We start from the raw sequence: 27,744 nt of genomic DNA on the forward strand, positions 1-27,744 counted from the left end.
ATAAGCACACAAGAACAAAGAAAACACAGAGGATACAACAAAGGGAAAGAAATGTCAGTGGTAAACAGATCATGGAGTGGTAGCTGACTTAACAGAGTGGGAGAAGTAGGGACTCAAATGCCTAAAGAAGACGACTTCCACATAAATGAGCTAATTTCCACCACTAAGCTCCCTAGCGATTCTGGAATTGATGTCACCAGCTACAAAGAATTTAAGGATGAAGCTTGGATCTGACACATTGTATAAAGAGTATTCTAAGCCCCTAGACCTTCTCTCCAACCCTGCTCAATCAGGCAGCTCTCTTTGAACCACAGTTCTCAAAGAGAAAGGAGCTTTGTCCCTCAGAAAAATTAAATCTAAAGTGGCCCTGGACCCAGGAACACAAGGCACAAAATATGACACAATGCAGAGATTTGGACCAAGAGAATTCTCTTCATCTTTCCCTTCATCCAGTTCCTGGAACACAGGTCACCAGTGAGCAAACCACAAGATTCATTGCTGAAGAAATTAAATAGAACCCAAAGAAAATGCCTACAGATACTGACATTTGAGGGTCACACACTAAAAATGTCAACTTGCCACTCAATCTCAGGTTTTTTTGTTTTGTTTTGTTTTTTTAGATACGGTTTCACTCCCATCACCCAGGCTGGAGTGCCGTGGCATGCTCTCGGTTCACTACAACCTCTGCCTCAAGCAATCCTCCTGCCTCAGCCTCTAGTGTAGCTGGGACTACAGGCACCAGCCACCACACCTGGCTAATTTTTATATTTTTATTAGAGACCGAGTCTCACTCACCATGTTGGCCAGGCTGGTCACGAACTCCTGATCTCAAGTGATCCACCCGCCTCAGCCTCCCAAAGGCTGGGATTACAAGCGAGAGCCACAGTGCTGAGCCTCAGAATCTAATCCCTGTACTCACCCTTCCTCAGGAACCCCCAGAAGGTGAGCTTTTCCCATGCCAGCAAGCCCTTGTTTGGGAGTCCTTAAGAAATAATCCAAAAAATGAATTTGATGCATTTGACCTAGGGAAGAATAGTATTGAAAGAAGTTGTATAATTCTAAAGAAGAGTTTAGGAGTAATTAGTGATAGGTAGATAGAAAACCAACCTACAAAGGAAAAAAAAAAAAGATCATGGAGTGGTCACTAACTTAACAGAGTGGGAGAAGCAGGGACCCAAACGCCTAAGAGAAAGACTTCCATAGAAATATGTGTGCATAGTTATAAAAATATAGCTGCTAATTTGTTAATACTGAACCTAGAATTGTGTTCTAAATTAGTTGAAAGAATAGAGAGATAACTGGGTAGAATTACATAAGAGTCTAATATTCTCTCAATAGGAAGTCCATAGAAAATGTTTGAAATTGATACATTAAGAAATACTAATGGGATTCTTTATTATCCAAAATATATTATTTTCCAAAGCAGCAGCTAAAATAATTTAAAGTAGGTATTGCTGGGAATGAAACTTCGTGGTGGAAGGGTTTAAGGCATAAATAATTTTTCATTGTAGGTCTATAGAACTTGATTTCTTAAACCATGTCATATATTTTCTCAACAAAAGTTAAAATTGAAGCACAAATATCTTGTATAAAAGCAGTCATCTAATCTCTTTTCTTGAAATTAGATTAAACATATTTTTGTGAATCAAAGTCAGTTTATGGTGAGTAACTTATCTTTATTTTGGTTGAATGTTACAATAGTTTATGCTCTGCTCTTTGGCTGTCAGCCCCTGAAGGAAATACACAAAATTTGGCTTTGTCTTGCCATGTCCCATCTATGACCAGGCAGGGAAGTTTTGTTCAATGATGCCCCAAATTGAGTTTTATATGTTATTTTTTAATCTTCGACTAGTCCATTGAATAATAAACATAAAAGGCAAGATATTTATTTAAGTATGTACTCAATGGAAATTAGTATTTTCAGGTCTAAAAAATTTTTTTATAAATATTTTCCCCAAATAGCAAAATAATTAGGCTAAAATACAATTCTATAAAACAATATAATTTTATAAAATACAATTAATGAAAATAAATTGTTATATATATCAAGATCATTTAAGTCAAAATGTGTATGTGTCATTTGTGCAAAATTAAACATGATGCTGTATCTCTTTTGCATTTGATTGGAACAAAGGATATTTTAGACCCTCAATGCTTTACAACACTTGTAACATGAAATTGGAAAAAAAACCCAGAAAAATGTTATACATGAGAAATAATGAAGTTATTGATTAATTTCTAGAAAAAGAAACATATCAAAGCTTTAGATTTGCTCTAAAAAAAGTTTGAAGGGCGAATATTGTGCTATTTTGAAGAGACTCCTAATTTTAGAAAGCTCAAATAATGTCTCTTTTTTAAAATGGAATCTTTCTCCAGTCATAGGAAATGTACCACCACAACTATGTAATCAATGTGGAGCAGATGGTGGAGCAATTATCTGGTGTATTTGGGCACTACCATTGGCCAATACACAGAATATGGGCCAGGAAATTTATTCTGTGTTTTCAAGCTGCTTTTGGGTTGTGATGGATAGTGTTGCTTAATGAAAATCTTTGTATTAGTTTCCATTTTACAGTCCTCATCTAAATAGGCATCTCTCTTTGTCTCTGTCTCTTTCTGTCTCTTTCTCTCTCTGTGCTCTTTTTCTTTCTGTGTGCCTTTTTTCTTACTCTTTCTCTTTCTAAGTCAAGTAAGAGCTATACAGTGATGATTTTAGAAGTCTAACAATGTGAGCTTTACTATTTAATATCAGCATAGCTTGTTACTTTTTTTTTTTTTTGAGGAAATAGCTACTCCCTATACCAGTGTACAAATTTGAGTTATTTCATTTAGTTAAAATCATCTATAGGGTTCACAATTGAGAGAAGACATTATTTTGCTGATTCAGAATTATGCACTTGAGTAAAAAAATTTTTTTTAAATACATTTTAAAGCACTTGCTTTGAGCATTTAGGATAATATCCTAAGTGAGAGGTATTTTACCTTTAATTCCAACTGAAAATTAGCTATTAATCTCATATTGGTTTCAAAAACTTTTATTTTTTACTTTGTCTTTTTAGATCAGTTTTAGTTTCACAGAAAAATTGAAAGTACAGAGATTTCCCATATACCCCCTGTCCCCACACATGCACAGCCTCCTTGATTATCAAAATCCCCTGCCAGAGTGGCACATTTGTTAAACCTGATGAACCTAATTGACATATCATTATCCTACAAAAGGGATTCGGACAAATGTATATTGACATGTATCCATCATGATACTCTAGTATCACAGAATAGTTTCACTGGCCTAAAAATCCTCTGTGCTCTGCTTATTCATCCCTACCTCCCAACAACTCCTGGCAACCACAGATCTTTTTATTATCTCCATAGTTTTGCCTTATCCAGCATGTCACATAGTAAAAATCATACAGTATGTAGCCTTGGCTGATTGGCTTCTTTCACTTAGTAGTATGCATTTGTTTCCTCCATGCCTTTTCATGGCTTGTTAGCTCATTTCTTTTTATTATGGGAGAATATTCCATTGTCTGGATGTACCACGCTTTATTCATTCACTTACTGAAAGACATCTTACTTGCTTTCAACTTTTGGAAATTATGAATGAAGCTTCGATAAACATTCTTGTACAAGTTTTTATGTGGACACAAGTTTCCACCTCCTTTGGGTAAATACAAAGGAACACAATTATGAAATAATTGGCAAGAGTATGTTTACTTTTGTAAGTAAACTGCCAAACCATCTTCCAAAGTAGATGTAACATTTTGCATCCTCACCAGCAAGGAATGAATGTTCCTGTTGCTCCACATTCTCACCAGCGTTTGGTGTTATCAGTGTTCTGGTGTATAGTGGTACCTTACTGCTGTTTTAATTCGCATTTCCCTGATGACATATGATGTTGAGCCTCTTTTCATATGCTTATTCACCATCTGTCTATCTTCTTTGGTAAGGTTAAGGTATTTGACCCATGTTTAAATATTTTTATAAATTTTATTTTAGGTTCAATGTGCAGATTTGTGATACAGGTAAACTGCATGTGACAGGGGTTTGGTGCAAAAATTAGTTCATCACCCAGGTAATAAGCATACTACCCCATAGGTATTTTTTTCTGATCCTCTTCCTCCTCCTACCCTCCACCCTCAAGTAGGCCCTGATGTCTATTTTTTTTTCCTTTTTTCCTTTTTCTGTCCTTGTGTTCTTATCATTTAGCTCCCACTTATAAGTAAGAACATGCAGTATTTGGTTTTCTGTTCCTGTGTTAGTTTACTTAAGATAATGACCTCCAACTCCATCCATGTTGCTGCAAAGACATAATTTCATTCTTTGTTATGGCTGCATAGTATTCCATGATATATATGTAACCATTTTTCTTTAACGAGTCTTCAGTTGATGGGATTTGTGTTGACTCTATGTCTTTGCTATTGTGAATAGTGCTGCATTGAACATGTGTGTGCATGTGTCTTTATGGTAGAGTGACTAATATTCTTTTGGGTATATACCCAATCATGGGATTGCTGGGTTGAATAGTAATTCTGCTTCAAGTTGTTCGACAAATCATCACACTGCTTTCCACAATGTTGGCCCATTTTTTAATTTGGTTGTTTTCTTATTCTTGAGTTTTAAGAGTTCTTTGTGTAGTTTACATAATAGTCCTTTATCAGGTATGTCTTTTGCAAATATTTTGTACCAGGCTGTGACTTGGCTTTTTATTGTTTATTTTAATAAAGTCCTCCAGTTTTTTAAATTATATTTAGTATCTTCATTTGTCACTATTTTTCTCTGCAGTTGCTAAAAGTACTTAGATACATTGTATATATACCTAGTTTTAGAATAATTTGTACTTCTCTGATAATTCAAAATTTTTAGTTCTATATATAAGAAATGACTACACAGTAATAATGGCGATCTGTGATTAATATTTTTTAATGTTTTATTTTTATTTTCCAAATGAATCTAATAAGCCCCATTTATCCACTACCCAGGTTTGACAACTATTAATATTTTGTCAGTTTTGTTTCATTAATCCCTTCTTCTTACATGTTCATGTTTATTGTTCTTAAGATTCTGAATTCCCAAAGAATATATTTTTAAATTTAAATATTGACAACAGCAAAATAGTGTGGTTTCTCAAAATGACTCCACAAAGTCATTTTTATCTGTTTGGTTAAGTTCTTGTATATTGTTTTAAAAATGATTTCTTTAGAAATAACAAATAAATTCTTTAGTATTCGGAACTTTTTATAGATTCACATCAAGATCTTTTGAACATGTGCAAAGTTGCCACTGAAACATAAAATGTATCATCTTTGATAAATAGCCCTTAAAAAAGCAATTTTCTTTAGCTTTTTTCCTAGAAATACTGGGATTATTAGGAAAGTATAGACTATACCGTATATTTCTAATTTTAGAGATTATAACAATTTTATTCTGTTTAATATAATAAAATCCAATGCAGCTTGCTGTAATTGTTTATTTTGGGGAGATACTCTAGTGTATGAATGTCACTGAGATATTAATAATCATAGTAGCTAGTTAATGCAAAAAAGCTTGAATTTATATCCTTTTTTTCTTTTTTTTTTTTTTTTTTTTTTTTGAGATAGAGTCTCGCTCTGTTGCCAGGCTGGAGTGCAGTGGTGCAATCAAGCAATTGTCCTGTCTCAGCCTCCCAAGTAGCTGGGACTACAGGCGCACACCACCACGCCCAGCTAATTTTTATATTTGTAGTAGAGATGGGATTTTGCCACGTTAGCCAGGATGGTATCGATCTCCTGACCTCGTGATCTGCCTGCCTCGGCCTCTTAAAGTGCTGGGATTACAGGGTGAGCCCACGTGCCTGGCCATATTCTTTTATTTTCTAATGCAGATTGCTTGTCATATAGGTGTTCAAATTTTTCTGTTCCTTTGCAACTATAATTCCCACTTTACTCCTAAATTCCCTGCAGTTTGTCCTTGGCAGTTTTTGCATTTAATAGCCCCACCGTAAATCAAGGGACCCCAAACATTTGTAGTCTATTTGACAAAATACTTGAGCTGATTTCTTGATAAAAGTAGATGCAATTTATTTGCATAAGTCTTTTGGAAGGCAAGAAGATAGATAGATTGTCAAATGTAAAGACAATAGAAAGTAAAGCACGGTTTTCGTGACCTACAATGTGGCTAATTATATCTTTGTTTTCTTCTCTAATACAAAAATTGACTCTGAATTGCACATCTGGAATGACTATCTTAAGTATAATTTTTTAAAAATGCCTTGTGTTATTCCTCCTAAAATGACAGCATCTTGTTCTTCATTTGGGTAATTCTCCTTATGCACTCTCACTTGTTCTGGTCAGCACTTACTCCTGGCCTGGTGAATTAGTAAATCACGCCCTTCCACCTGCCAGCCACATGATCCAAGCTGACCAATAAGGGAAAATTTTTACCTGCTGTGAGACTGCTGGGCAATAGAGGTACTCTTTCCAGGCCATGAGCCTGAACCCAGACTACCAAGTGGATAGAGTCAGCCTCAGTATGGATTTACACTGCTGGAATCAGAATATAGAGACAATGACAGAAGGCGTCCTAATAACATCATTCCAACCTCTTGAGCCAGCCATTATTGGAGTCAGTTTATTTGTCTTTCTATGTGATAAATATATTTGTTAAACTTAAAAAAAAAAATTCCCTTTGCCACATTGAATTGACTTTCCTTCACTTCCAACTGAAAATACCCTAATATTCCATTTATTCAGACAAGTCAAACTCCATATTTTCTAATAATTGCATTGCCAACTTTGCCATTTTTATGCCTCCTGTATATAGCTAAATCATGCGTGCCTCATTACTTTAACTCCAAGTACTCATCAGTGCCCTTAATAATCTCAAATTGTCCACTAGCTTTTAGCAAAAGTCCGTTTGATCCAAGTGGACTACCAGATGAAAAGGTTAACAGTGAGAAAGTATGATGGAGAGGGGCTGAATAAAGAACAAACGAATCACATGTTGCTTTAAATTTTCTATGAGACATAAAGCCAGGTCATCGGAATATAATATTATAGAATGTTAGCTGAAATTTCCATAAAGATGCCTTCACAGAATTATGAGTTAATATAAATTTATTTAGCAGTTCATGTAGCAGCCAAATTAGCTTAACTTTCTGGCATAACTACTTTTGTTTCCCCTTAGGCTGCAGGATAGAAGAAATTTTATAGACATACTTGGTTGGCATTCTTGTTCAAATCATATCTCTGTTATCTTAAAGGAGGTCTTTCATGTCTCTATAATTCAATATCTTTCTCTGTAAAATGAAAATAATAATGTTTCCTTTGCATTTGATTGTAAGGATTACATAATACAGCAGATGTGAAATATTTGGGAAAAAGTGAGATAATTGCAAGCTAGTGGTTCCCTCTTTTATTATCAACTACTTCAAATTATTTAAAAGGAAACCTCCATTAGGTATTATGTCTGTGTGTCTTACTCAGGTAATAAATAGTGACATATATAAAATTTAGAGCTAATCTCTATGATTTCAGAGAGTTTAACATTTTAAATCATCAGATTATACTACATATTACATTTAAACTAATTAATTTAGTCATTTCCAGTTCATACAAGACCTTCACATTCAATATTCCAGCCTTTCTTTTCCTCTTGTGAGGAGGGTATCCATCTCAATTATAATTCTTTTATCATATATTTATGTATCTTTTTTTTTTTTACTATAACTATTAATGATATAGTGATGCTGATTTATCACTTAGCCTCTTTTACCTAACAATGTTGCCCTGAAGTAGGAAAAGATGAAGTTCTAAAATTAGGATCTAATTATTAACAATTCACCACCTGAACATTAACTAACAGAATCTGACAGTGGCTTTCCCCACAGACAAACCTCCACATTCAAGAAAGAGGATTCCTTTATAATGAAGTTAGTTCTGACACCAATGGACACTAAGAGAAAAACTCCCAAAATATTATAACTCTGACTTTAGTCTTAAAATGTAGTTATGGTTTGAATAGTAAAATCTGAACAATACTAAGGGTGGTTTTATTACTTTACAGTAAGATAAAAATGATTAATTTTTTAATTAAATTTTGATAGTAAATATAAGCCCTTTGTTCCTTTGCCTATTTCTAAACAATGAAGAAGAATATATCACAGTCTATTATTTGCTATGAATTATGTTTTGTGATGGCTTATCGAATCCTCAGAACTGAACTGGAACTTGCGTTTCCTGACATCAGCAAAAGCTTTTCTGAAATGTTTGCAAAGCTCCAGATGTATGGGGTCCCTGAATAAATATTATTCCAACACTGATCAGCTGCGTAGGTGAAGACCAAGTTAGGAAACAGGTCTACAAGGATTTCTTAATGAAAGCAGGTGTCTGCTGATATTTTAAATAGATTCAGTAATTAATTAGAACATTTTTAGGACTTTAAGTGCATTTCACAAGAGATTTCTGTAATATTCAGAAGGTAGCCCATGTAGGAAAGCACCTGTTCAAGATCATCATTCATGCTCTCCTAGTAGGGGGATATTATTTTTAAAACTACACACAGTAAGACCAAAAGTTCTGTTCCTAGCAAGGTAGACTTAATTTTTTTTATTTATTCACATGCTATAGTTTAGAAATTTCTGGAGGATCAAAGAGCTGCCTTCCTAAGAAAGACATGGATTTCATGTTAAAGACAGAAAAAGATTACGGTTGGCCCCACATAGCTGCAGATTTTGCAATCAGAGATTCAACCTATCGCAGATTGAAAATATTCAAAAAATAAAAAATAACTAAAACAAAAATAATATAAAAATATAACAACTATTTACATAGTATTTATATTGTATTAGATATAAGCAATCCAGAAATGATTTAAAGTACACAGGAGGATATGCATAGGTTATATGCAAAAACTATGTCATTTTATAGAAGGACTTGAGCATCTGAAGAGTTTGGTTTCTGTGGGTTGGGAAGGACCTGGAACCAACACCCCCACAGATACAGTGGAACAACTTATACTTGTTTAAAACTGTTTATGGGAAACTTCTAAAACAGACTCTGTGCATAAAATTCACTTGTTTGGTAGGTCACATTCTATACCAAGTTCACATAATGGTAGATTATCCTCAACTTCCATGTGTTTGATGTCCATTAAATATTATGTATTCTAAATAAGGTAAACAAACCTGTTGACTAGAGCTCTGAAATACTGAAGCCTTCCCTTCCTTCTCCGTTATCATTTTTGTGACCAAGATAAATTTAAAATGCATTTGTTATATACTCTATGTTTCATACTTTGACATCAATTAATCTTCGCTCACAAAAAAAAAGTTAGGACCCTTTAGCATTAATACACATAGTAAAAAATACTGGAAAAGTTTTAAAATTGTTACTAGCACTTAGGCAAGTTAAATTCGCAAGCAGTATTTTTTTCTGAAATGCATTGATCAGCAGTAAGGCGCAAAATAAACTAAATCACATTTCACATCTCCTTCAGTGGTGTTTTTGAAATTCTGAGTAATGACCCTGGTTGAGCCATTAATGCAAATCCTCAAAACTTAAGTAGTTTCTTGATACTTTTCATTTTGAGACATCTTTTAAAGAAACAACAGATGCTTCTCCACATGCATTCAAAAAAATCAATAAAATTAATCAATAACACTCTCCACAGGTAATAAATGCTCAGAAGCATTTCTGCCTATCTATATTGATTGAGAGAATTGCTTCAAATCGGTTCTGATGTGTATAAAAATCATTTCCTTATTGATCAGAGTTTCTCTTCCCTCTCTGATATGTTATTTCATATATGGCACACAATGGTTTTTGGCTCTATTCTTGTATATTTGTGATAAATTTCTTATGATCTGTGTATGAGACTCATTTGATTAAAATATAAAATGAGTATTTTTGTTTCTTTGGGGAAACCTATTGCTCAAAATTTAATCAGATAATGAATAATTATGAGAAATTACTGAAGTTATTGTAATGAGAAATATAATGATATATTTCATTCACATTTTTATTATTTATAATAAGCCTAAAAGATCTGAGTTTGCTTCTATTTCTTATAACAAAGCTCCATTCATGCAGACACATGCCTCTAATCCAGAATGACACTATTACTGATTATATAAATAATAGAAAAGTGCATAGTTTTAGTCAATTGCTGACTCATAATATTGCTGGAAAATGTAACATGTTCAAATCTATAAGTGAATTTTGTAACTTTTTTCCTAGTGTATGTGTTATGTGTTTGGACATAGAGTAATAAGAAAAATATTCTGAATTTTCTGAATATAAAGAAACTTAAAGTTTTGATAGATATAACATTTAATAATTCTCATTAAAAATGACTGTATTTAATTAACCCAACTGACTTATATATCCACAGTTATCTTAACTAACAGTACCTGATAACTGGTGGCTCACTGGGGAAATTGTATTTGATCAATTAAAGAGTCCCCCAAGAAAATACAACTCTTAACTCTTGATACATTAACTAGTGTTGTGAATTATTCCTCTAACAAAAAAACCAAATATTTCTGTCAACATGATTTAATAAATTTCATAACAAACATAGGGTGCTCCATTAAAAAATGACATCATTTGGCCAGTTAATACACCACCACAGTAAGTTTGCCTCAACCAGTATCTTCTTCAAACTTGGATTTATTAACAAGTTTCATGCCTCTCAGCCATTTTTCCTTGGAATTTCAGGGAATAGGAATTTTCATATTGACAACTGAGGTCCAACACCTCTGTCTACCTTAGATGATTTTACTTTACCCATCTATCAAATTAATTTTGTATTTTCTTAATTCTTAAAACAAATTGAGACCTCTCAGCAAAACAATAACTTTTTTTTTCAGGAACAATTAGTGTAAAGAATTGGATAAAATATGTTCACTGTATTCAAAAATATTATTTGGGGGAGGCTAAGGGGATGTTTGTCAATATAGAAAACATAAGCATTGGGAAGAAAATATAGTCTGGTTTGTTTCCCCTCTATCAAAATTTAAATGAGAATTTTTTAATAACATCTTAATATAAAATACTTCCCTAAAGATGTGAAAGTGTCTTTTCTGCCCACTAAAGCACTGGGTACATCGGATGGTCTCCTGAAACTCTGAAAGAATAGGGCAGCCTTCCTGAGTTTCTCACTTATTCCCAGGAAACTAGTTGTACAATCAGATTCTTGGAATCAATAGATGCCACTAGGGTGACTGTGAATATAAAATTTTTGAAATATTTCTTTGACTTACATACAAATTAATTTAAATATATTCCTAGAGATGAGCATAGATTCACACTGGAAACTGGAGTGGCACACTCAAGAGAGTCTTTGATAGATACATCTCTCCATCATGTTGCATTTTAGTAAGGGCAGCTTAATCAAAGTGGAAGGGATGACATGGAGCCAATCAGGAAAAAAAAAAAAAAAAACCTTCATCTGGGCATATCATAAAGGATAAGAGCATGCGCTTTGGAGTCATATAGACCTCAAATCCAGATGTCATCACTTACAAGCTGTGTGGCCTTGGAGAAGTTGCTTTTCTTTCTAAACTTCATTTCCCTCCTCTGTAAAGCAGAGTATATACTAGTATTTTCTAATACAAATGTGTGATATGTGATATATATACTACGATAATAGTATGTCAATAATTTTAAATTTTCTGATAGCCACATTTTAAAAGAACAGGTAAAATTGATATATTTATTTATATATTTGTTTATATATATGAATATATTTATACTTAATTATATACATATAAAATATATATTAAAATCTATAAAATGTACCCAAAAGGGCATCATATCAACATGTAATCAATATAAAAATGATTAATAGCCTATTTTTCTTCATTTGAAACCTGGTAAGCATTTTACAATTACAGCACATCCAATTTGTACTAACCACATTTCACATGCTCAATAGCTACATGTGCGTCATGGATGCTGTAATGGATCGTACAGGTATAACCTATCCCTTAGGGTTATTGAAGAATAACATGACATAAGGCAAGTAAAGGATTTAGAACAGTGTTTGGCAAATAATAAGTACTACAAATGGTAGTGCGAAAGCTGCTACTATTATCCACTGATATTGACTATAATAGCTTCCTTGCTATGCTGGGGGAATGCAAAAATATATGGTATGGCCCCTGTTCCTGAGTACTTACAAAGTCAAGAATGTAAGACAAATACATAATTGACTAGAATTTTTGACACCTTATTATCACATGAATGGTATGAATGAAATGCAGTAAGTGCTCAGAAAAGGCAGATCTTCTACTAGGGATCCCTTGTACTAACTTGGTGAAGAAAATCATTTTGAACTAAGATTTAATAAGTAGGTTGATTTTTATTAGGAAGTAATGGTTGGGGACCGTGGAGACAGCTAGGAAAAGTATTCCGCTACAGGGAATTACAGAAACAACAATCCAAAGGTAGGGAAGTGAAGAATACATTCAAGAAATGATGGCAAATTGTTTGATGGAGAGCACAGAGTTCATGTAAGAGTGTACTTGAGTTAGCAAATGCAGATTTGTATCAGAGTGTAGAGATCCTAAAAGCCATGCTAAGATACTTGGACATTATTCAGTGTCTGAAAGAAATAGTAAAAAGAGCAACTGATTTAGGAGCCAAAGATCTAATGTCAGCCACATTCTGCAACTGCCACATGTGCATTTTCTTACCTGGGCCAAGTCACTTCAGTTCAGCTGTTTCATTTGTAACATAAGATGGTTAGATCTAAAACAAAACAAAACCTGAGAATATCAGAGATGAAAAGGGCCTCTTTGTTGTTGTTGCTGCTGCTATTGCTTTCATTGTTCTGTTTATATTTATGGTATTTTAGGATGAGGGTAACATTACTGAAGAAATGCCTCAGGAATTAATATAGGTAGATTTAAAATGAAAAGATCATTTTGAGAATCATTTCAGTGGTCCTAGTATCTTAAAAAAACAAAAGGATTTTAACTAATATTGTGGACATAACAGTTGGAAATAGTAATAAATGGCTGGGCTGGATTATAGAAAATTGGTTTAAAAAAAGAATGGCTAGGACTTGGATTGAAGATGGAGAGGGAGGCAAAGTTAGAAATGAATTTTATTACAGTTTGGAGTCTAGAAAACAAGATAATTAGTATTCATAATAAAAATGGTAGAACCAGGGAGATAATTTGGTTGGAGATATGGGAAGAGATGTAAAATGAGTGTTTTTAGTTACTGGGTACAATTTTTAGTACATGTTATATATGCATTAGAATGTATGTATTTAGAGATTAATGGATATATATAAACAGTGACTTTTGCAAGAACATGAATGTTTTCAGTTCAGAGTTTCACAAAGGAGTAGAAACAACATTACATAAAACAATTACGAGATTAACATGAGCATTAAAGTTAAGAGCTTATGCAACTAGAAAATTCAGTGATATTCATAAAGAATCCCCAACGTGTGACACTTATCTGAGTCTTTTTTGCTTATTTTTTATTATTATTATTTTAGAGACAGGGACTTGCTGTACCACCCAGAATGGAGTGTAATGGTGGGAGTAGCTCACTGCAGTCTTGAACTTCTGGGCTCCAGCAATCCTAGTGCCTCAGCCTCCACAGTAACTAGGACTAGAGATGCATGCCACCATGCCTGACTAATTTTCTTTCAAATTTTTTGCAGAGTTGCAGTCTCACTATGTTGCCCAAGCTGGTCTCAAACTTTTGGCCTCAAGTGATCCTCCAGCCTTGGCCTCTCAAAACATTGGGATTACAGGCATAAACCCAGTTGGCCCTAAATCTTAATTTGTGTAAGAATTTCTAAAGCCAGTAAATGAAGCAAGACTTTTTGAGTAATAAAGTTTTCAATTCAAATCCCAATTCAAGGCCGGGTGTGGTGGCTCATGCCTGGAATCCCAACACTTTGGGAGGCTGAGGTGGGTGGATTACCTGAGGTCAGGAGTTTGAGACCAGCATGGCCAACATGGTGAAACCCTGTCTCTACTAAAAAAAAAAAAAAAAAAAAAAAAAAAAAAAAAAAAATTAGCTGGCCATGGTGGCAGGCATCTATAGTCCCAGCTACTCAGGAGGCTGAGGCAGGAGAATCACTTAAGCCCAGGAGGCAGAGGTTGCAGTGAGCCGAGACTGCACCACTGCACTCAAGCCTGGGCAATAAGGGTGAAATGCCATCTCAAAAAAATAAATAAAATAAAATAAATAAATCCCAAGTCAACCTTCTGTGAGTCTCCTTCATTTTCTAGGAGGAAAGAATAGCTACATCACAGAGTTGAGTGAAAAACATGTGATGTAAAAAAGAAAGTTCTAGACATTCAATAAATGAGGGCTACCATCAACTAATTCCAGTAATCCTAGATGACAAAGAAATGGGCTCAAACCTTTCTATTTAAAAATGTCATAAAGATTTTTGTGCTCCTACTTGTAACACACTGACTCTTCATGCAACAAGCACGTATTAAGTACTGATAGGTCAAGTTCCATGATTATTAAAAAATTGCAATAAGCAGCATGTATCTCAACCTTAAGGAGAATTTGGCTACATGAGAAGGAAAGTAAGTATTGAAAGGTTTAAGATAACTCCTGGTTATTCTAGGTGTACACTGTCAAAATCAAATTGACTTCTCACATGTATTTCTAAAATTAATTAAAAATTTAATAAAAATTAATGAAAACTGAAAAGTTTTAAAAATTGTAGCTAGAAAAAGTGTCAATACTACACATTTTATTAGCATGAGAGTAAGAGTTTCCAAATTATACCAGTTTATATCAAGTGATTTTTACACCTAGATAAAATTTTACCACTCAATTTGTATGGATTAATTCATTCTATAAACTTCTTCAAGGGATTCTATTGTTAGTAATGCTTAAATTAATAAGTATATTCAAATACTCAAGTTTTTATACCAAATTCAATTGAAACTGTTGTGCCTAAGATATTAGTGAAACTACTTCTTAAAATAAATATGGCATATAAAGAAACTATGTTGTGTTAAGAAAGTTATAAATTTATTTGGAACTAACTTTGAGAGACCCTCCAATTTATAAAATTTGATTGGATCATTTAATAGCAGAGCAATACTTTGAGGTTAGGAGAAACTTAATTCTTGTCTTCAAAGCCAAAAGAAGTTGGCAAATTCATCCTTTAAAGTAAAATAGACAGCACCATATGTTCCTCATTGAGTCCTATTGGTCAACAGAAAAGGTATTCATTTACTAAACATGAAAATATTCTAAAATCTTGGTAGATAAAAATAAGTATTGATTACATTTTTTAAGACATATGAAGGAGTCATAATCACTCAATGTTGATATATACTGAGTTATTTATATAAATAATAGCAGTTACAAAATTAAATCAATCTTCTCCCTAGACTGTTTATTTTCTTTCCATTCTGTGAAAAGTGTGGACATCCTTATAATTTGAACGTTAACAAAAGAAAAAAAGCAAAGCATTTTTTACATAACAGATGTTTAAACATTTATCTTTATTTTAAAATATCTTTATAAATCCATTTTGACCATTTTTATTTTTAACCTATACTGTTTTTAATCACAAATTTAATTCATGTGATTTTTATGGAATGTGTGTATTCATAAATTGTTATAATTATTCTTGTTAAAAAACTATGCTAAATAACATTGTAATAATCTGTTCAGAAATTACATGTTATAAGACAATATTTTGCTTTTAATATGTTTATAAAAGATTGAAAGTAAAAATACATTATTTAATTTCACATTTTTAAGATATGTATTTACTTTAACATGAACATTATTAGTTCAGGTTTCACATAAATTCTCATGACACTATTTAAAATTGTATTTCTACCATATTTTCATTCCATTGACCAAGTTCTGATATAGTTAAATCTTTTATTCTCCCTAAATTTATCATTAAGACCCTGACATTCAGATGACAAGTGATTTGCAGTGTGGTTTGTTTTTCATTGCCAATCACCAGGAGATTAAAAAAGATACCCATGCACTTCTCCATAAACACTTCTCTATAAATGCTACACTTTGTGGAGATGCTACCAGTAATGAGGCCGTGGCATTTTTTATTTTGTTTCTAAGAGTACCTCTTCTCTCTCACACCAACTGGATACTAAAGTATTAATGTAGCAATTAACATGCCCTGGTAAATAATTTTGAACATTTTCTAACTTCGAAAGAGGTTAGCATCCCTGTTCCCAGCAAAACTAATTTTTAAGTCACACCTTATATGCCGTGTAATAATCCAATATACTTTAAATGAAGTTGAACATGATTATAAATTTATATTCATTTTAGGAATTAGTTACGATGCATGCTCAGCCTTGCAATCCTCTGAAAATGAGTTCAGGAGAACCTGAAAAACCTCATAATAAATTTGCTGACCCAAATCTGTTCTTGAAAACGCAAATTTTTGAAACACCTGAGGCATGGTGCTATTGAATTAATATTAGGTTCCAATATTATCATTTTCTGTATTTTATTAAACAAACTTTCAGAAATAACTAGAGTCTTTATAAATATTTCCAGTTATTATTTTTACAGATTTGAATAATGATTTAAAGCTAAATATTTTTCTTTATGGACTTGGTTCTGTCTGGTTGTGTTTGGTTTCAGAAATAGAAAAGAATATTTACCCCCCTTTTCAGCTGTTGTGTAAAGACTACAAGAAAAAAAAAGTTATTTGTTTGATTCTTGGGAAAGTCACAAACAGCAATTGCCTGTAGAGTGATGTTGGAAGTGAAATCCATATGTAATGCCTCTGTCAGCAAAGACTTAGTAGAAAAGGGTTTATAATAAATATTCACATCTGCTGCTTTGGACACTCTAATCCATCCTAAGGATCTTTGCTGTGTCAGGCTTTGTTCTATATGAAGAAGCCCAGTAGTTATAAAGGTTTGCAAATAGGCTGTATTTATCATGGTTAGCTTTACTTTTATAACTTTTCTCTGTTTTAGAAGTATTCATGATGATTGGGGGTAAGATTTGTGATTAAATATTTCACTGTAGCTTTTATGGTGATATCATTCTAGAATTCTTATTATAAAATGGGCCAATGCTGTTTTCACAATATGTCACTTACCTAAAATCTGTCAAGAAGGCATCATTGATAACAATGCTATGCTGGCTGTGGAAAACATAATGGCTAAAAGCCCAGGCTCTGGACTCAAAGTGCTGTGATTAAATGCTAGCTCCTCCTATACCTAGGGTGTCATTGTGAGCAAGTTACTTCACTTTTCCAAGCCTCTATTTCTTCACCTACATAGAGGAGTTAATACTATTTTCTTTATCATTAGATTATTGTAAGGATCATACAGAATTATCCATATCAAGCACTAAATATGGTATCTATCACATTAAAAGAGTTTGATAAATTTTAAATGTTATTACTGGAACAATAATATGCCTTCTAAGTATGATTAAATAATCCCATGGATAGTAGTAATGTCATACTTATTTACACTAAGTACTGAGCTTCTATAAACATAGCCTGTTGTTTTACTTACCTCCAAGTCCCATGATAGTTTGTTACTGGACTTCCTTAATAAAAATATTAATTAAAATTGGATCCCTGATTTGTTTTCACTCTGAGGAAATAAGCCACTAAAAATATATGGTACAAAAATTATGCAAATACCCTGTGCTGTATTTAGCCATCTTATGTAACAAAAATTTATCAAAAGTTGAATTCTAAGTTAAAGTAAAAACTTCCAAGTCATTTTGAAATGGAAATATTTATTTCCACTTCAGCTTCAAAAAAAATATTTGTTGAGTTCATGAGTATCACAATTTTTAAAGCAGGAATGTATATTGACTTGTAAGTAATGATTAACATAATTATTATAAATAAGTTTAAAGAAGAATACAAATTTTAAAATACAAATTATCCATACATAGATATGTTTTTCCATAAATTTTGAAAGTTATGTCTTTTAAAACTTTTTAACATATAATTTGAAAAAGAAAGTTGCCCTGCATAGTTGCTTTCAATCTCATCTCCTCAAAATGCTTTATTAATCACAAATATAAAAGACTAGTAGGACATTTGATGAAATCTGCATATAAAGGATGTAGACAATTAGGCTCTATGTCCCAATTTGAAAATTGTGTAATCTAATTATTGATGTGTCTTAATTTTGACTCAACTTATTTCTTATACCTACAGGAGCTACTTCATATTTAATAACTGACCCCTAACAGAATAATTGAAAAAAATAGAATGCTTCGTTGCTTATAAACTGTGAACACTTGAAATAAAACTTTGATTCATTCTCTCTCCTCTCTGTCTCCCTCAGGTCGAGTTTTAGCTCAGGCAAGTGGCAATGGTGTTATCCATTTGCTAGATCTTAAATCTGGGGAGATTCACAAATTGATGGGCCACGAAAGCGAGGCACACACGGTTGTGTTTTCTCACGACGGGGAGATTCTGTTTTCTGGAGGCTCTGACGGCACAGTTCGAACGTGGTCTTGACTGTCAGCACACCCCGCTGCAGAGGGCATTCCCTTTAAGGCTTGAAAATGCTTCCTGTAGTCCCAAACCAGCAAATAACTGGTTAAATGTGCCAGCAGGTAACATTTACAGTCTGCTTTAAAACATGCTTTGCACATATATTTTAGTGCGCATACTGTTACTAATAAAAAAAAAAAACTTTATGCTCACCCATTTGTGTCGGGGTCTTTTTTCTGTCTCATTTTGATAAGAATTTAGAGACTCGGCATCTTTGCTAGGGGTTTTGAAAGAAACAGCTTTACAATGACGCCTAATGACAGACTAGATGAATTACAGGAGATTGATTTTTAATGTTAGAGAACAAACTGCAGGAAAACCTGGCTACTTTTTTTTTTTTTTTTAATCAGATCCAAGCTGCAGGAAGACCTGAAGTTTAATCATGCAACACCGGGGAAGTCTTTCTGCCACCAAAGGGTCAAACAGAATCGACAAGCATATGTTTTCACAGATTGTTTGACAATGATGATGCTTTATCTATTAATAATAATTGGGGACTGCAGATGGCTTAAATCTAAATGCAAGCCTCTTCTGGAACTTTCATCTCTGCAGTCCATCCAAGAATGCGTTAGGAGTAATTACAATTTTTTAGAAAAAAAAATTTAATTGTAATTTCAATGCAAATAAGTATCTCGCACGTAGAATGTCTTTACCCCTCCTAATGCACGCATCCGCTGTATAAAGTGCGACTGCTTGTAGAGCACTCTAGCCTCATCTAAAGCAGCTCGTGGATTTCGACAGAGCTGGGCTCAGAAGCCAGTTGTTGGCGCTGTCCGTGGTGCTGAGGAATTCCCGGCTGCCGGCAGAATGAGCTCCAAATCAGCAATCTGCAAACTGCTCTTACTGATGCAGAAACCCAGCTAAAGTTGCTCCTTTCCTTCACGTCCACAGTTAGTATTTTCCGGTGTGTAACAGGGGATTCAAGCAACATACTGTGGACGATGGTGATGGTATTGCCAGCGGAGTGGGCTTTAAGCTACAGCATGCTGTTGCTGTTTGTGATCCTCCGAGCCTAGCCAAATCACCTCTACTGCCGTAGCAAACACTGTGTAAGTGAACTCATGTGTGGAGGAGGCGTAATCAGCCGGGAAATTTCATAGAAGGATCTAAGAAAATGCTAAAAATAAGTTCAACATGATTCTGCTACTGGGGTCTGGATTTCTACAGGACCAGCATTGCTGCTTGCTTTGAATTCTGAAGACAGGTCCAAAGCAAATTTCTTATGTGTTTCTGCTGTGTTTCTTTCTGGAAGGGCGGGAGACTGCTTCTTTACTGTGTTTTGAAATGGGAGGTAGAAAGAATGGATTGCCTTTAATTCATGCCTAAAAATGTATTCTTTGGGTAATTAAAGAGGAACTGCTTTCTTAAAACATAGCTGACCTTTTAGTTCATTTTGGGCTGTGACCCCTACCACCACCATTAACCTCCAGAGTGATTAGGTAAGTGTATCTTATGACATGAGTTATGTTTGTTTTCTCAAAGAAATAGATGCAGTCATTTTAAATCATATGTAGCAATATGGGGAGGGGGGAAAGTTAAGCTGGGAAGTGATTCTCAGTTTAGCAGTGTTTGCTTTCTTTATAAAAATCTTCAGATAAACATTATATTTGATTTATCCCATGTTTCTTCTGTTAAATAAATAGTATCTTAAATTGTACTAGGGCAGCTCAATTATGAAGGCTTTTTAAAAAAATAGCCTAAGAACTTTGTTATATTGAAAATAAAATCTTGTTTTCTTACCATGCAGATTTTAAGATACATTTCATATAATAAAAACATCTTTAATGTTTGTATAAAGTAGATATTACATTCCTATTTTTACCTCTAAGTTTACATTTACCATAACCTAACACATTAATGCCTACCTGTGGCTTACAAAGAGATCATTTTCTGTCTATGTCCCTTTGAAGCAGAATCATATGTGTATTTTATATGGCTTATCTTGCATGTGTTGACAGATATTGCTGGAATATTATAAGGAAGCACAGTAGCTTTCTTTTCCTCCAAGATAAACTTTCTAAATATGTGATGTATAAATGCTTGCTTTAATTAGTAAATTATATTTATGCTTTTTCAGAAGCTTCTGTTATGTTTGTTATCTCTGTAGTAATTTGAGAGAAAAAAATGCTTTGTCAAAGGGAGCTTCCAGATTCTCAAGTAGAATTATAGGTTTGCATTTTCTTGTTCTGTCATGACTCATTATTTTTGACATATTTTGTAAGAAATCATCAGCTTTATTACCTACCCAAAGGGAATTCTAATATCAGAGGATATCAGAGGAATTCTAATATCAGCTTTCTCTGGAAAGAGGGCATACTACCTTCCATTTTACTATTATAGAATTTGCATATCTACCTTAAAATGCAAATATAATAGTTTATGAAGTTTCCTAATGTCATCTTTATCTTAAGTTATCATCTGTATATGTTAGACTGAAAAGAGATGATTTATCATTGCTCTTAATATAATCTGAAAATAAACAAATGTATAACATTTATAGCTGACCTGAAAATGTCCTATATACAATCTTAGTGATATTGGCATTAAGCCAATAGCATTTAAATAAACAAATGAGCTATTTGACAATACTTTTTCTTATTTATTACTCCCTAAACTCACAGTTTCCCCAAAGCCTCTGTGTGAGTTAGTTATTCTAAATATTTAAATAAGAGCCCACTCCCAACACTTCACATCAAGCACCAATACTAAGTGGAGTTTACAAAAGTCAGTGTCACAAAATTAGTAAGGCATATTTTCTATGAATGGTTAACACTTAATTACTGTTTTAAGCAACTTCCATATGCAGATTGCATACATGCAAATATTTCTGACATTTCAAGAGTTATGTTTTCAAGATCTCATAAACTGTATTTATATTATATTGAAATATTTAATTTAAACAAATTACATATATACTAGATTCAAGTTACTGTGAAATAAATTTATAGATAGATCTTTCCTGCCCACTAGGAGCTTACTTCCTGTGTAAAATAATGTGGACAATAATACAAACAAATTTGTTTTTAACAAATTATTTTAAGGACATGGAATTCTCTTGTATTATTTATTATTTCAAATTTTCTTAACCACCATGGGATAGTTTTGTTATCAACTATATTTCAAAATTCCAGATCCATGTTCACTGAAACAGGTAACTGATGTGGATACCACTGTTGTTCTTTAATTATGGGCATAAATAAGTAGGAAGTCCTTTATAGCAGCTCCATCCTAAATATAATTTATATTCAACTGTTGGTTTATTCTCTTTCCTTTAGAATTAGATTTTTTCACACTAATCTCTTGAGTTGACACAGATAATTATAACATATGTTCCATCACTGACTAGTCCAGTTTAAAGAATAATAGAAAATGTGAGTTCAAATATTCTTGAGCTATTTATAAGTGCTTCCTTGTAATCACCTTTTGGGGCTCAGTAAAACCATTTCTTTGCAATTTAGACAAAGCCAGACCTTTGAAATTCAGAAGGAATATTCAAGCTGAAGGTTCGTATATAAAATAATCCAAAAGGACAAATTTTAATGCAAAGTATCAACTTTCCAAACCTCACAATATGGCATAGATAGTTGCATCAACTTAGTCTATTTGAGGCCTTAGTATCTTTAAATTGATCCCAAACAGTTTAAGAGCATGGGCTTAAATGAATCTATCTTCATTTTATATATGTCAAATTATTCTTTTTAAATATTTATTTTCAGCCTACCCCTCTTGTATTCCCATGGAAGGAGCTGAGTGTATTTAATATTAGGAGTACATCCAGAAGTCTTTGAAGAGGGGGATGGCTCTTCATATTCATGAAGCTTGCATACTTCTGTTGGTCATCCCTGGATTGGTCACCTCTGCTGCTATCAGCCATGAAGACTATCCTGCTGATGAAGGTGACCAGATCTCCAGTAATGACAATCTGATCTTTGATGACTATCGAGGGAAAGGGTGTGTCGATGACAGCGGCTTTGTATACAAGTTGGGAGAACGATTTTTCCCTGGGCATTCCAACTGTCCATGTGTCTGTGCTCTAGATGGACCTGTTTGCGACCAACCAGAATGCCCTAAAATTCACCCAAAGTGTACTAAAGTGGAACACAATGGATGCTGTCCTGAGTGCAAAGAAGTAAAAAACTTCTGTGAATATCACGGGAAAAATTACAAAATCTTGGAGGAATTTAAGGTATGCGTTACCCTCCATATTTATTGAATATCAACTTTTCATACCACGTGCTTAGTATATTGCTACATTAAAGTCAGAGTTGGAAAAATGTACTTTTAAATTTCCCTTTAAATTACAGCAATTTGGTTCTAATTACCATAAGTAGCACCATGGTCAACAAATGGCCAATTGATTTGCTGATCATATTTGTTAAGTTTCACAATAACCTTTATTTGTTTCCCAGAAGTATCTGGGGCATACCTAACACCTTTTATTTTTGCCCTTAAACATTTCTTCTTTGTTATTACAAAATACGTTTTCTGAGGGGAACAATTTTGTGTATAGTGTGTCTCCTAAATTAATTTTTAAATTGTGTCAGTTGTGTGTGTGTGTTGCTTATTAGCCTATATTTGAAGTCATTTAACAATATAGTCTAGAATTATTTGTTTATTGTGTGGAAAAGCTGCAGAGATACACTTCTTAGCTGTGGTCCTCATATCAAGAAAATGCGTTGGGCCTACTTATTGTCAAGCAAGATCCCTGTTCTGTTCTCTGCTCGCTGGATTTTTTGCTTACAGGATTCCACAGAGAACTGAATTTTTATCACAATCCAAGTAAAAAGTAGTAAAAAAGACTGTAATTTTTTTCAGCCTACATGGTATTTTTTAGTTTTTCTTTTATGCTTGTGTCATATTTTCAAAGTAGCTTAGAGTTCATTTTTATCCCTTATTGGACTTTCTTTTCTCCAATGGGTAGTTTTAATTGGGATGTTCTACAAGCGTGATCTGAACTCTGAAGGTATGAATACATGAAAAATGTCCACCTTAAATGTAATGGCAGTTTGTGCCTGGAGAGTCTGTCATACTGGTGGCTTTATACAAAATGTTCCCATTTCATCTAACCAAGTTCTGTGACAAGTGCTCAGAACCTTAGAGATAAAAGTAGATATAGCTCGTTTTCAGTGTGGGTGTTTATGTATGAGAGAAGACATTTCCATTACTAACACTGACCCAACTTCTCTCACCACAAGAGTCAAATGGTGCCAGAAATCAGTATGTAGAAAAAAAGTCTCAACTGATCATCATTAGCATAATCTGTGTATTCATAGTTAATTGTATTTGGTTCATTATTAACCAGGAATGAACCAGGTTATGTGTTCAAGCCAGTTCTGATTTACCCAAGAATACCCAGTCATGGAAAATAGATTCCTTAGGACAAAAGGGAAATTTAAATTATGACATTTGACTTTCTTAGATGTGTTATTCTCAGCTTTTGTCTTTTGTGTATTATTTTATTGCACAAAATTAAGAAGTAAAAACATGAGAGTCTAGTAAAAGTATCACTGTTGACACCAAATAATAGTTCAGAGTATAGTACATTTATTAATGGTTTTATATCTCTAAAATATTGTATATTCTTTGACATTACCTATTTTTAATTTCATCTTAATGGAAGTAAGTAGAAGTACTCAACACATTTGATTCTAGGCATGGTTCTAGAGTCATATCACCCTTTTCTAACATGCGTTTATGTCTAGAGTAGAATACAAAACGGTATTGTAGGAACAGCATTTCATAACTAGCACAAATAAAAATATAAGTTTCTGAGATTTATATAATTTGGTAATCCATATTTAATGAAGAAAAAGGATTGTCTAATTAACTATTTAAAATGCTATAGTTTTCCCTCTATTTATTAGATTTCACTACAAAGGTATAGCTATGTTACCATGTCAAACAATATAGAGATATTTAAAGAAAAAGTAATTTCTGTACCCCTTCTAGTTATAACCCTACTATAATCTAATTAATCCCTACTACTTCTTTCCTAATGTATGATCCATTAATATGCACAGCTTTTTCACCTTGCTTTTTGTGTCATAAAATTTTTTAAATAATAGATATCACTTTTTTTAACAAGAATTTTGAGTCATAAAGAGCTTTAGAGACTATATAGGGCAAATGTACAAGAATGAGAAACTGAGACCAGTTTTGGATAAATTACGTATCCAAAACTGTCAAGTTATTTACCTTAATTCTAAATGCTGCCATTCTAACAATACTATATGATCTCTCAAAGCACTTTGTCACTAAGGTCAGATAGACCTGGATTCGAATCCCGAATTCATCACTTGGATATAAATTTTTGAATGGAGTTCTTAAACTTTTTGATCCACAGTGGTATTGACTATAAAATAGCCATTGTAATAATCACTTCCCTTGGAAGGAGAGGTTGGAAATTCTTAATAACATATAATTTCTCTAAAGTCACTAACCTTGTGATGACGGGTACACAATAGGTATTAAATAAATGGTTGTCCCCTCCTTCTTAACTCTAATATCCAGGGATTTACTCTAAATTCTAAATTCCTCTATGGCTTTGCCTACATTTTATAATGAAAGTTTAACTTTAAAAGACTTTCAAATAAAGAATTGTAATACCTTTTTAAAATGCTCTACTTATCCATATGAACCATATAACTCTAAGTAAATATTAGCCATAATCTGTCACCTTGATTCTCTTCCAACTCAGCTTGCAAGGAACAAGTCATTAATTATTAAAGATGCATAAAACTTTCATATAATAATGTTGATATGTTAATTAGAGAGGTTGTGTTATGAGATTTTACATTTAATATATTCATCCAACAAGCATTTATCAGACTGTTCAGTAGATAAGATACTATAGACATATTTACATTTTAAAGTAGGATATCTAGAAACCAAAATCTCTGCTCACAAGAAAGACATGATCGATGTGAAGAGAGAAGGGGAAAAAGCAGGTAAAAAGTTAAGTATATGATTATAAAATCCCAATGTAACTCCCAAGAGATTGTGATGTCAGAAGCTTATCAACATAGTATGAGGCTAGGTTAAGCAAGAGACTTGTCTTCAGGATGCTCACCCTATACACCTTGTAGAGTTGCCTGTTCTTCCAGAAGTACTTGAAATTGATCTGGGGAGACAGAAACTCCAAGGAGGAACTGCTGGAGCAAATTCAGAGACTGGGATGAATACAATGTGCAAAGAGGAGGGAGATGGGTATAATTGGAAGCTAGCTATGACTAAAATGCTATCCTAGTAAGAGGTAACTTCAGATATGTGTCGGTGGACAGTGGATGGAAGGGCCTTGAATGCTGGGCCAAAATATTTAGATTCATCTGAAGAATAACAGGCAATAAAGTGCAGATTGTTCTGCACATAGATGACCTAGTTATACATAAATAAAAACGAATGTCCTATATCCAAGCACAGAATTGAATAGAAGTAAAGGGAAATCAATAGTGGAGGAAGGAAGTCTGTTGCAGAAAAAAAGAGAATGAGGTGCATAAGGACAAAGACATTCAGGACAGTTTTCAGGGTAAAATCCAATTTCCCTGCTGTAGCCTAGATTCTACTCATCAACCTCTCCAAATCCCTCAAACTTGGTGACTTTTCTTCCCTGTGTGTTTGCACTGCTGTTCCACAGTGTGGAACACTTTTTCAATGTTGCTCCCTGTTTAAATCCTACTGGACCACTTCAAGGCTCCATTTAAATCTCACCTCAACTGGAAACCCCTCTCTGTCTGTCCTACCTCTTATCTCCCACACTGTATCACTCCTTCCATATGTTCCCACGGCCTGCTGTACACACCATCATTACAAGAACAGTAGCTGTTGTCTGATACTGTGAAGAGCTTGATGTATATTATAACACATTTTATAATAACACTGTGAGAATTATACTTTTATTAGCACTGTTTTACAGATAAGAAATCTGAAGCAGCAGAGTGTAAGTAACTTGTCCAAGACCATACAGCTGGAAAGAGGAAAAAGTAGGACTCCAAGCCAGGCAGCTTGGCTGCAGAATCTAAGCTCCTCACCACTTCTACTGTTCTATCTCACAGCAATAATGTAATACATCACACTGCAATAATATTAAATCATATGAAATATAATGTGAAATAATATCATGTGAAACCACTTGTCTCTTCCATTAGTCATTGAACCCTTTGAGGCTAGGGACACTGTTTTCTTTTTTCTTTTCCCCTCTATTCCCAACACCATATGAGCTACGTAACAGTCATTCAATACATTTTTTGATGAGTAGCATACCAGGTCAAATTGTAATCGAACTTACAGGATAAAGAACTTAGAATTTCTTTAGAATGATTTAGTTTCTGTTTATGTGTTGTTCTCTTCATTTTAATTAAAGAAGCACTGAAAGTTGAGATGAAAAATACTCTTTGGGCAGTTAAAATGGCACACATTGTTCTCTTATGATAAGAGTGTCTATTTTCATCCTGCCTTTACTTTCTTCCTCGCTTGACCCCTTCCTCACCAAGGGTTGTCTTGGATTCTGTCTCCATCCCAGCATCGCAATGACTACCCAGTGTTTTAGCTGTATTGTCTCACCCGGTGCAGTTGCAAATCATAGGTCACATTTCAATATTTTCTGATCACCGAATTCAAATGTAAATTGATCCACATGTGTCACCTGATAGGAAAACTAATGTCATTTATAAAGGTTGTGGGGTTTTGATTTCATTTACTGATGCAAGCTTTGAAAATGAATTTCTCTCTACTCTTTTTGAAAACTCTAAATTCTCCGGTGTTCTGGTAATATTGTATTAAGATAAAGGTCACTGTATAGTAGGTTCTCTCATCTTTCTTTTATGTGCACCCGGGCGATATGACACTGGAACCTACTTTTTGAGAAATAAAGCATATCAATAATAAATTATAATAGCAGTTTCTACCAGAAAAAGTTCATTGGAAATGTAGGCTTAACTATCTTATGCTGAGTTTCTCAAAGGAAGAATTTATTTTGCTCAGTATTTTTATAACTCTGATTCTGCTAGAATTAGCCTTTTTGACTATTTCCTTATACTTTAGAACTTGTAGTGATTTAGTTATAGGTCATACAGTGAAGGTTATACTACATGCAGCTGAAAGAAATCCCTCAGCTTTTGCATAGCTTGTTTTATTTTAAAGTGATTTTCTGCAGTCAATTCCCAGTGTCCCTAATTCAGGATTTGGATTTACCCAAGACCAGCTCTTCCCTGCTGACAGTGACCTTTGTGTTTTTCCCACTATGGGTCAAAGACAGTGAAC

General features: G+C 33.6%; 2 protein-coding genes across 2 annotated transcripts in view; both read left to right on the forward strand.

The window, feature by feature from the left end:
• The window catches only part of LOC119625297 (sperm-associated antigen 16 protein), a 572,840-nt gene extending 554,315 nt beyond the window's left edge, over window positions 1-18,525 (forward strand). The window contains exon 6 of the mRNA XM_038001577.2: window positions 18,275-18,525. Within this exon, the coding sequence (XP_037857505.2) occupies window positions 18,275-18,450 (176 nt within the window). The 3' untranslated portion in view covers window positions 18,451-18,525. The remainder of the gene's footprint in view (window positions 1-18,274) is intronic.
• Window positions 18,526-22,210: 3,685 nt separating this feature from the next.
• On the forward strand, window positions 22,211-22,699 carry VWC2L (von Willebrand factor C domain containing 2 like). The gene has a single exon (XM_073020279.1). The coding sequence runs from the start codon at window positions 22,283-22,285 to the stop codon at window positions 22,697-22,699; it is 417 nt and encodes a 138-aa protein (XP_072876380.1). The 5' UTR covers window positions 22,211-22,282.
• Window positions 22,700-27,744: the final 5,045 nt, after the last annotated feature.

The sequence above is a fragment of the Chlorocebus sabaeus genome, chromosome 10 (assembly GCF_047675955.1).
Source record: "Chlorocebus sabaeus isolate Y175 chromosome 10, mChlSab1.0.hap1, whole genome shotgun sequence".
In the NCBI taxonomy this organism is placed as follows: Eukaryota; Metazoa; Chordata; class Mammalia; order Primates; family Cercopithecidae; genus Chlorocebus; species Chlorocebus sabaeus.